The sequence below is a fragment of the Lactuca sativa genome, chromosome 4, assembly GCF_002870075.4.
Source record: "Lactuca sativa cultivar Salinas chromosome 4, Lsat_Salinas_v11, whole genome shotgun sequence".
NCBI lineage: Eukaryota > Viridiplantae > Streptophyta > Magnoliopsida > Asterales > Asteraceae > Lactuca > Lactuca sativa.
In genome coordinates, this window is record NC_056626.2 from 100,278,960 (window position 1) to 100,290,492 (window position 11,533).

General features: G+C 36.4%; 1 protein-coding gene across 1 annotated transcript; it reads right to left on the minus strand.

The window, feature by feature from the left end:
* Window positions 1-5,583: 5,583 nt before the first annotated feature.
* Window positions 5,584-11,103, minus strand: LOC111907871 (leucine--tRNA ligase, chloroplastic/mitochondrial). Its single transcript, XM_023903683.3, has 20 exons — window positions 10,695-11,103; window positions 10,386-10,530; window positions 10,249-10,305; window positions 9,770-9,889; window positions 9,366-9,470; window positions 9,021-9,244; window positions 8,808-8,874; window positions 8,565-8,719; window positions 8,195-8,456; window positions 7,865-8,083; window positions 7,692-7,771; window positions 7,502-7,564; window positions 7,333-7,414; window positions 7,153-7,230; window positions 6,978-7,079; window positions 6,723-6,895; window positions 6,471-6,648; window positions 6,322-6,399; window positions 6,118-6,249; window positions 5,584-6,025 (listed from the first exon to the last, which is right to left on the minus strand). The coding sequence occupies exons 1-20, from the start codon at window positions 11,054-11,056 to the stop codon at window positions 5,783-5,785; spliced, it is 2,925 nt and encodes a 974-aa protein (XP_023759451.1). The 5' UTR covers window positions 11,057-11,103; the 3' UTR covers window positions 5,584-5,782.
* Window positions 11,104-11,533: the final 430 nt, after the last annotated feature.

Sequence of the window (11,533 nt, forward strand, 5' to 3'; positions counted from 1 at the left end):
AAAAATAACTTGACAAGTCATCCAACTTATGCTCTGGCGCCACTACCTGTAATACAAAGAAACTGAGTGGGTCAGGCTTGGGAGCCTGGTGAGCATATAGGGTTTTCAACCCACAATAAATAATTATATTTAATTCCACCAACCAACAATAACCCAATTACCCATTCACATTATTCTGACTTTACATCCCTAAGACAACTAACATAAGGGGCCTAGTCTAAGAATATTTCATCGGGGAGACAACACATGCTTCGGGGGTTCCTCAGCAATATAAGTCAAATAAGGCAACCATGAGGGAGATGGAGTACAGCGAATGAACACCCAAGTTCATTAACACCTACAGGTGGCGAATCTGCTAGCGTTCCACAGGACTGTCTAGAAAAGTATGTGATCGTCATCTAAACTCCGCTAGATGACTAAATCAAAAACATCGAGGCCTATCATCTTTTTATCACAAGACAACTATCTACCCATGTTCTACCTAACATTTTAGTAGATAAAATATACATTTTTATACATAGTTTAAAACATGTATATTATGTTCATTCAAAACACATTCTAGGTAAAAGATGAGACACATATACATAACACGTATTTCATAGAGAATAAATCATATCCATGAGATAGAAGAAAGTGAATATACATTCACACATATAACAACAAAATATACACATAACATGTATTTCGTATAAAATACTTCATAATTATGCGTTAGAAGAAAGTAACTACACACTCACTTGATCAGAAGATGATCGGACAACACTACGACTTGTAGAAGTAGTATTCTTCGGTAGATCTGGAAGATCTTCACAAAAACCGGACTCCTCGTGGGCAGAGCTTCGGCTCGAGAATTGCACTTCTCGGGATCTTCGGGGCTTCGGGACTTGCTTCGGGATATTTCTTGCATGTAAATCGAGGTAAAACGGGAGAGAGGGGAGAGAAAATAGCAACCCTAAATGGCTAGCCCTTCAAATCTATTTATAGGGCAAATTTGGCCCTTGCCACGTCGTGGCACCCTTTTTCCACGTCATGGGCTTGGTCGTCACTGCATACGTCATCGTAAGTTGCGTCTGGGGGACTCCCGGAGGTGTCAGAAGACTCGCCACGTCATGGCACTGCTTGCCACGTCGTGGTCTCTAACACAGCTTTGGGGTTCGCGCCCTGAACTTCAGAAATTCATAACTTTCGCATACGAACTCCGTTTTCGACGTTCTTTATATCGACACGAAGTTGAGATTATGCTCTACAACTATCGTTTAGACTCCATTGGCTAATTTTGAACTGATTTTTAATATATTATAAGTATATTACTTATATAGTATTTTTAGTGGGCCGGGACAGGAAAACTCTGTTCGAAATTCATAACTCCTTCATCTGAACTCCGTTTTCATCTGTATTTTTATCGTTGGACTAATATCAATGAGATATTAAATTCTCATTTAGAAATTTTTGGCTAAATATCACTCGATCTCTATTTCGAGTATTCGGGCTGCATGCCGCTAAGTCGAAACTTCGAAAAATCATAACTTCCTCATACGAAGTCAGATTTGGGCGTTCTTTTCATGCACGCTCTCGGTTTAACGAACCCTACGACTTTTGTTTAGATCACTAAGGCTAGATATCGCTCTATCTTAAATTCATATTTTACGTCATTCGGCGTCGTGCCGGTTCTGTTGCGAAACTTCGACAGATCATAACTTCTTCGTTATAACTCGGATTTCGGCATTCCTTATATCTCCGGAATCCTTGTTTCGACCACTAAAACTTTATGTAAAGATATCGGGCTTATCTCACACTTTAATTTTGATGCTTATTTTTTATCTTTTATTAATTATATCTTTATAATTAAGTAATAAGCACACAAATACACATAATTCACATAATACTCAAATATTTCATCATTAATACTTCAAAAAGAGTTACAAGGGTTAACCTAGACCGCTCTCCGAGCCATCAGCACATCTGGACCGACTCTCGGGGCCTTCAGCCTATCTGGACCGCTCGTTGGGCCTGCAGTCTATCCGGTCCGCCCTGGGTATGTTGGCCTTCAGCATAAAGCAGATCCGCCTCAACCCAACCCCCAAATCAAAAAATCATGTGCACATAAATATCATATGCTAGCATATAACAGTCAAACCGATCTAACAGATCACTAATCATAGCATCATCCTATATACCAGGATACCGACCTAACCGGTCACTAACATAGCATTATCCTATATATTAGGATACCGACCTACCAGGTCACTAAGCATATCACCATCCTAACTACCAGGATGCAAATCAATAAGCATATCATGCAATAAACCTAGATACAAATCTGAAAAGGGCCAGCATTGGTGCCTTCGACCCTGTTAGTATAGTAAGGACAACTCACCTCACAAGTAGCTCGGGATGATAAATGTCAAACTCCCCAAATACAAATCCAAACTCAATCACCTACATCCACCAATGATCCATTTTCATAAATTCCCAAATTACTAAAATACCCCCAGAAGTCAAACTGGTCAACCCTTGGTCAAAGTAAAAGTCAATGGTCAAGATCAACAGCCCATGTTGACCCAACTCGTCGAGGTTCCTTCTTGGTGTGTATTCACATCGCGGTTTACCAACTCGTCCCAACAAACCAAGGTCCAACCAATTCGTTTCAAGGATTATGAAATGAATATCCTACCTTCTGTTATCCTTTTCCCGACATTACAACTGCAGCCATTGTATTCACATCACGGTGTTGGTAAGACGAAGTCTATCTCATCCCATATGCTTCTCAATTTGGTGTAATAGGTGAAATGGAGGTTCCTTCTTGGCGTGTCTGTGTGATATATTGTTTTAGTTCATATCCTCTTGGAGTACTCTCCTTCCCGAATCTATCATGTAAATCGTTCCAGATCTCGAGAGTCGTGTTAGCGTATTTCACGCTCTTCATATTTCCTTATCCATGGCAGGGGTGAGCCATCCTTTGATCATAGCATCACACCACATCCATGGCATATACTTGCCGTCACTTTTGTTAGGTTTAAGAAGAGAGCCATCGAAAAAGCCAATTTCATCCGTTGCTAACAGGAAGTTGGTCATCTCTTGGCTCCAATCATTGAAATTGTTTTCAGTAAGATTTTCGTTTACCTGGAGTTGCTTAGGATAGTCGGAAGGATGCAGGTAATATGGAGAATTGGCGTCGATCGATTCGCCATCGGTTTTGGATTTGTTTGAGTCATCGACGGCCATGGTGTTTTTGCTGTTTATGATTTTAATCTTGTCGAAACCTTCTCTAATACCATGAAGAAATTGGTAAACAAAGAGAACAAACATTTTCCTTTGTTATCTATTAAAACCAAAGATACGCTTTTTTAATACAAAAGAGGCTAACAAAACAACCCTTAAACAAAGGAAACATAAACAAGATAAAAGAAACAAAAAATAAAGATAATAATAATCAAAGAGATCATTTGCTAAAAATACGATCCAATAAACATACCTTGGATGGCTTTTCTTCAAAGGGAAAAACGTTTTCAGTTGATTTGTGATACATGATTATCATAGGCTTCATGAAATTGAAGCAAGTGTTGAAACGATTGAAGCAATTAGAATGAAATTGAACTCTTACATAGATGGGACGGTTGAGTGCAATGAAGAAGGAAGATCATGGGGGTGGATACGACGGTTTCTTGCATAAAACCGATTAGAGAAGTGGAGTCGATCTTGCTGGATGAGTCTATTTGACAACGAAGGTTTCGTATCATGATGATTGAAGAAGAACATGTATGAAAAGCGATTGAACGTGGGAGAAACAGTCGACTGTGAGGGAACATGGGGAGGAGTTGAAGCCAATTAACCGTAATTCTTGAGTTATTACGGCTGAGATTGAAAGATGGAGAGTTTAAAGGGCTGAGATTTGTTGGACGGTTTTCCACTCACCGTCAACAATAGTATAAATAATTATACATACTATTTCAGAATATGAAAGATAATTAGATAGATTTGTCATGTACATTGCTAATATAACAAATAAAAAATTATACTATAAAACAAAGTAAAATCAATTTATTAAGCTTGTACATTTGTCCTTTCAACATCCTCTTTACAATATCATACCGCATAAACTCCCTCATTAAATGTTTTTTTCGGTTTCTCGCTTTCCTCTTCTTCACTCATCATTGATCGGTTTAAGCCCACGACTCCACTCTTCTGGCTTTCCTCCTTCAGCAGCCTCTTCCGTCTTCTACTCCTCCCTACGATTCCTCCTTCTTCTCCCCCGCGTTCCTCACAATCAGACACCACTCACAACAATTCCTCCTCCTTCAACCTCCCACTTCTGCATAACCCACGATCTCCTCCCGTTTTTCTTCCCCCATGTTTGTCACATTCGACGGTTGTCTCGTCCGACTATCCCAGCAGAAGAATGAGTCAATTTCACCAAACAATCCAACCCCTCACGATAAGGTAACTGCACAACCCATGATCTTCAATTCCGGCTTATATAATGTTCGGATTCGTCCATAGTTATCAGTAACTCCATCACAGAGAACCCTAAATATCGCCTCTCTCAAACCCCTTCATCACCGCCTCCACAGCGACGACCGTTCATTGAGCACCGGTCTGCACTCTACACCTGTGAGTCGGTGACCTTGACTCGGACACCACTCACAACGATCTCTATCTCCTTTTCTCAACCAACGTTCTCCTGTAAATCCATTTCCACTCTTACATCAATTTTACCTCCATTTTCACGGTCCTAAAATCTAGAATGGCAAGTCTCAAACTCTCGATATCTATTAACTTCACTTACACCCCACTCCCGAGTTCAACTTAGTGAGAGAAAAGAAAGGAAATTGGTTCAACTTAATGAGAGAAAAAAAAGGAAATGGTAGGAAGTTAGAGGAAAGTAAGAGAAATTGGTGTTTCGAGTTTCATTAAAGGAAGGAAGTGGAAGGATCACTTTCTCTCCTAACTTTCCTTTTGATTTGAAAGGATTTGAAAAGAAAGAACAAAATGTTTAACTTTCCTTCCATTTCTCTCCAACTTCGGAGCACAAAAGACAAATTTATTTTCCTTTCTTGTCTATTTTTTTTTTTTCTCTCCTTTCTTTTCTCTTCTCTTATTTTCTTTGCTATAACTCTAGAGCTCGATGTTAGCAAAAGTCAACCCTAATCCAGGTAATTAGTTTTTACTATTATTAACACAATCTTTCATTTAATTTCATTAATTTTACTTAACTTTAGTCTTCAATCTTATTCGGTAAAGGTATAGCAGATTTTGATGTGAATTGTTGTTGCTTTGAGGTTTTAAGCAGGAGAAAGCTTTGAATTTCCAAATAAATCATGAGCACTTTCTTATCTAATATGTATATGTTCTTGAATCTCTAAATTGTACGCGCTTTCCATGGGTTTTTATTGTAATTCCACCCTACTTATCACTGATAACAAAGTAGACCAATTAATTAGAAGAGAGCTTTGAATTTCTTTGATATTGAATTCCAGCATGCTTATTCAAATTTGTGCTTACATTCATAACTGATTAGTGATGCGATGTTTCAGAGTCTTTCACTTTGAGTGATTAGTATTTGGTGTTTGTGACCAACGAGTATAAAAGTCAATGGAAGATCAGCTTTCTTTCTTTCTATTGCCATGTACATTACAGATACAAACTGATGATATCCATCCAAACTTCTAAAAGCAACAACAATGTCCATTTAAAAGTGCACATAGTTTATAATTGAAAAAACTGTTAGAATCAAATAATTCAAAATTTAAATTCCTCACACTCCAAAATGAACATAAAACCTCTATCGAGAAGCAACTTTGTTGGTTTCACGTTCCAAAATGACATTCAAAATCTTGCCAGGAACATAAACTCTTTTTTTGACGATTTTGCCCTCGAGATATTTTGATAATTTCTGATCAAGAGAAGCCAATTTAAAAGCTTCCTCTTCTGTGCAGATTACTTCAACTTGTACAGTGCCTCTTGTTTTCCCATTGATCTGAACCGGTAGAGTTATTGTGGTGTCTTTTAAGTAAGCCGGATTAGCCTGGAGAATAAATAAATTCAAAATTGTATCAAATATTAATCACCATAATAATAAAAATAATTAAAGTAGAAAAAAAAATGAAAAAGAAGAACCTTCGGGAAAGACTCATATGCCAATGAAGTCGAATGCCCTAACCGAAACCATAGCTCCTCAGCTATGTGTGGTGCATATGGTGATAGCAACAATACAAATGGTTCCACTATTGATTTCGGAAGTTTATCCCACTACAAATAAAAAAAAATATATATTATTTAAATATTTATTGCAAATTTAAAAATAATTTAAAATTACGAGACCTTATATGCAGTGTTAACGAACTCCATCATTGCAGAGATCCCGGTGTTAAATCGTGTGGCTTCAATTTCATCCGTCACCTACACCATTACAAAATTAAATAAACAACAATTTCTAATTAAAAAATAAATAAATAAATAAAGATTCGTACCTTTTCAATACATCTATGTAACGATTTAAGTTGATCTAGAGAGGGATTTTCATCAACTACCAATGTTTGATTTTTATATGTTCCATCGGATAAAGGTGACCCCACAATTAATCTCCAAGATCTTCCTAAAAATCGATGAACGCCTTCGATCCCACTAGTATTCCATGTTTTCGAGTCCCTGAATAATGGCGTTGACTTAAGTCAACGTGAAACATAATTTATTTATAAGTATTTATATTTATGGTTTGTTACCTTAATGGGCCCATGAACATTTCGTAAAGTCTAAGAGAGTCTGCACCATATTCGGACACAACATCATCGGGGTTCACCACGTTTCCCCTACTTTTACTCATCTTGTGGGCCCGAGCAATTAACTTGATGTTAGGGTTGTCTTTTAATACGAATGAAGCACCGGATTTAGTAACCTAGTAACAAAAGTACCGGGGGTAAATATGTAATTTCCTTCTTTTTTTTTTGTAAACATGGAATAAGATAAGAAGAGCATACTTTCTCATCGGGTATCCTTTCTTGCTTATGATCTCCTGATGCATGAATGGAATCTGCTGACACAAAATTTCCATCTTTATCTTTGGAAGCCATGTATTGTACCTGAAATGAGGAGGGTATTTACGTCTTTTGGTGTTGGGAAAGTCAAGATGTTGACCAAGTAGGGTTGACTTACTTCTCCAAGGATGATCCCTTGGTTTATGACACATTTAAATGGTTCTTTTGTCGACACAATGCCAATATCATAAAGAACCTGAAAAGTAGAATGTAATAATGGGGTTAGATTTTTTGAAATATTAAGAAAAAAGTGTAAAATCAAAATAAATGAAAGTAGATTGCTATTATTGCATGAAACCTTGTGCCAAAATCTGGAGTAAAGCAAGTGAAGAACAGCATGCTCAGCACCACCAACATAAACATCAACTGGACTCCAATACCTGAAAGTTTCCAAAAAACACAAATAAATAAGCAAGAAAAAAACATTTCTATTTCTAAATTTTATAATTTGAAGACATTGATCTTACATTTCTTTTTTCTTGTCAACCAACTGGGATGAATTTTTAGGATCCATAAATCTTAAATAGTACCTGTACAAGAGTACAAAAACCTATGAAGGTTAATTAATGATGTAATTTGAAGAAAACTAGAAATGTAATTTTGCAATGATCAGGGATATTTTTGTCAATAACCATTGTTAAGTTTCAGGTTAATTACCAGCAAGAACCAGCCCATTGTGGCATAGTGTTTGTTTCACGCTTAGCTGGCTTTCCAGAAGAAGACTCTATCGTATTAACCTGAAATATATGAAACAAAGCTTTTTCACATCAAAATTCGTTCTCTTCATTGAATTTCAATTATAGATATAATAAACAAATATATAAAAGTACCCAAGACACAGCTTTTGAAAGTGGTGGGTCCCCAGTGCCAGTTGGAGTAAAATCATCAAGCTCAGGAAGGGTAAGTGGAAGTTCAGTTTCCGGAATCGGAATCGGAATCGGAATTGGAAGAGTTTCACTTTCACTATTTTCATCCAAGAACACAACCGGAATCGGTTCTCCCCAATAACGTTGCCTAGCAAAAAGCCAATCTCTCAACTTGTAATTTATCTGAGAAAGAAACAAAATTTTCACATGTGAATTCTACTCAATTACAGCAATATCATCTAAACACAAAGCAATTTTGAAAAGTAAGAAGAAGAAAAAATAAATTGTTATGACCTTTCTATTTCCATTTCCAGTCTTCTCAACCCAATTGATGACTTCAACAGCAGCTTCTTTACTATGTAATCCATTAATGTGAAGCCCAGATGTTGAACTTGATGAATTTATGACATTTCCTTCACCAGAATAAGGTTTTTCAAAATCATCACAACATTCATCTGAAGTTATCACCCAATGAATTGGGAGATTATATTTTAACGCAAACTCATGATCACGTGAATCATGAGCAGGAACAGCCATTATTGCTCCTGTCCCATAGCTGCAAATGTTGTAACAAACAAATAGCTAAATTAGAAAAAGAAATGAAAGTAAGATGATATATAATAAAGAAATAAAGAAATAAAGAAATAAAGAAATGGAAACCAACCTCCCTAAAACATAATCAGCAATATATATAGGGATAGCTTCAGCATTGACTGGATTTTTAGCATAACAACCACTAAAGACTCCAGATTTCTCCTTTTGAAGCTCAGTTCTTTCAAGATCACTCTTTCTAGAAGCAACTTCTTTGTACTCATCCACCTGTTAACAAGATAACTTTTCCTCTAAAGAATTTTATAAAAAAATAAAAGCCAAAAATTGTGTGTCATAAAGGGTATACGAGTGTTACAATATTTTGTTGGGACTCAGATACTATGGATGATAACAAGGGATGTTCTGGTGCTAACACCAAATAACTGCATGGAAAGATGAAGAAATGTAAAAAGTTTCATTTGTATTGAATATAATGAAATTGGATAAATGCAAGAAATAGGAAAATAATTTCAATTGCTATTTCTTGCATTTAACACTAATGAGGAAAGAAGGAGGACAAAGATAATACGTTACTCCAAATATGGTATCTGGTCTTGTGGTATAAACAGTAATTTTTGCATCTGTAACTTGACAATCTTTACTCAAAACATGAAAGTCCACTTCTGCCCCTTCTGATCTTCCAATCCAATTCCTCTGCATTTCCTTAATACTCTCGGGCCAATCAAGATCATCCAAATCTTCAAGAAGTCGGTCTGCATATGCAGTGATCTTGAGCATCCATTGCCTCATTGGCTGCTTATTGGTCATAAACAATCAACTGTAAAATTATAAAACATCCAATAAAAATGCATAAGAAAAGTTTCAAAACTTAAAAAAAAAAAAAAACAAAAAAGTAAAAAATAAAAAAGCATACCTTTCTTATAACTGGATGACCACCTCGCTCACTAACACCATCCACCACTTCTTCATTTGCCAACACAGTGCCTAAAGCTGGGCACCAGTTGACTGCTACCTCAGCCTAAAGATTGAAAGAAAGAGGATGAGGTGGCGCTGATGTGGACATATGATTATTGAAACAATTTCTAAATAGTAACCAAGTTTTAGTTTTGTTCCAATGAACTCGCCACATCAGCAAAAAAATATGAAGTTACATAGCAATGGAAGAAAAGAATCCAAGATTTCAAAATAATGGAACAAAATGAAATTTCTTGGGAAAAAGTTTGGTGTGAAACTTGATCACTATTTAATGACAATGTCCCTATTTTAGATATCTCAAGAAACAATAAAGAAAAAATGAAAAAAAAAAAAAATTGTGACCTGATATGCCAATCCTCTCTTGAGAAGCTGTAGAAAGATCCATTGTGTCCATTTATAGTAGTCAGGTTCTGTTGTGGAAATTTCTCTCTCCCAGTCAAATGAGAAGCCTAAAGATTTAAGCTGAAAAATAATTTGGAGATCAAATGCATTGACAAAAAATAAAATCTTGAATAAAGGGCAATTTTGTCATTTGCCACTATGTAGATTCCAAATCCTCTAAATAGATTTGTGAAGTAAACAGAACTATACAAAGGAATGGAATTGAATTCCATTACATTTCCAGCCAAACAAATGCATGAAAGATTCCAGTTCCTTCAAATCCCAATTCCTTTGACAAATTCCAATTTCTTCTAAAACAATATGTGAAACAAACACATCCTGACATCCTACAGGTTATGTGTTTGTATGTGTCTGTCTACATATATGAGGTCACAGGTTCAACTCATGGAAAAAGCCTATTCAACAGAGTGAATAATTACCTGTGTACGGAATCTGTCAATGTTCTTGATGGTTGTGACCTTTGGATGAGTACCTGTCTGGAAAACATCAAAAGCAATGATAAGAATGTGGAGCAGATTATAAATCTATTTGTTAAAAGGTATAACAAATACAATACCTCAATGGCATATTGCTCAGCAGGCAAACCAAATGCATCCCATCCCATTGGATGCAGAACATTGAAACCTTGCATCCGTTTAAATCTAGCAAGAATGTCGGTGGCTGTGTATCCAAGAGGATGGCCAACGTGTAAACCAGCTCCACTGCAACAAAGATGCATAAGAAACTGAAGAACTACTAATGTGTACATCAATTTGCAAAAAGGGATATTATCATTCATTCATTCCAATAAGATATTGAGCAAACAGCATAAAGGACGGATTAATGTGATTTCGAAGTTGTCATCATGCTCAGTCGATTTACATACCTTGGATAAGGAAACATATCCAGAACGTAAAATTTAGGTTTAGAGGTGTCAAGTTCATCGTCATCAGGTGTACGGAAAGTTCGATTTTCATCCCAAAATTTCTGCCACCGCTGCTCAATTTCGTGAAATGGATATGCCCTGACCTTAACAACTTCATTTGATTCTTCAGTAATTCTCTCACTGTTGACACAATTACACACTCGAAACCCGAAGTACTTTGTTGAAACATTGGAGAAGGTAAGAGTAGAGGAGGGCTTAGGAGGTAGAGACCGTCGGCGGGAGGAGAATAGAAGACTCCGGCGGTGGTGGTGTAGAGAAGAAGTGAGTGGTTGCGGAGGAAGAAGCCACTGAATTTGAATCATTCTGTTACCAAAGAACTGGAAGGAGTGTGTGTTTGGGGATGGGGATGACTAGAAGTGGATAATATTGGCGCTAAAAAATGTTTGGGCCTTATCTGAGTTTCATTGGGCTATTATTAGTTTGGGCTTATTGAATAAAGAGTTAGAAAAGTAGAATCAGAATAACTTGGATTATTTATGGTGCGTTTGGTTGTAGAAATTTTTTTTTTTAGAAAATGTTTTCAGAAAATAGGGTTGACTAATTTTCAATGAAAATTTTAAAAAATATGTTTGGCTGAAACCAGGAGAGTTTTTATTTTCCATCTTAGAAATTTGGAAAACTGTAAAAAATCACTTTTATAATTTACATACAATTTGGAAAACTGAAAATTTTCGTTTTGTTGGAAAATTTTGGAAAACTGAACGAACCAAACGTGTTTTCAAAATTTCCGTTTTTCTTGAAAAATTTTCCTAGAAAACGGGAAATTTTACACAACCAAA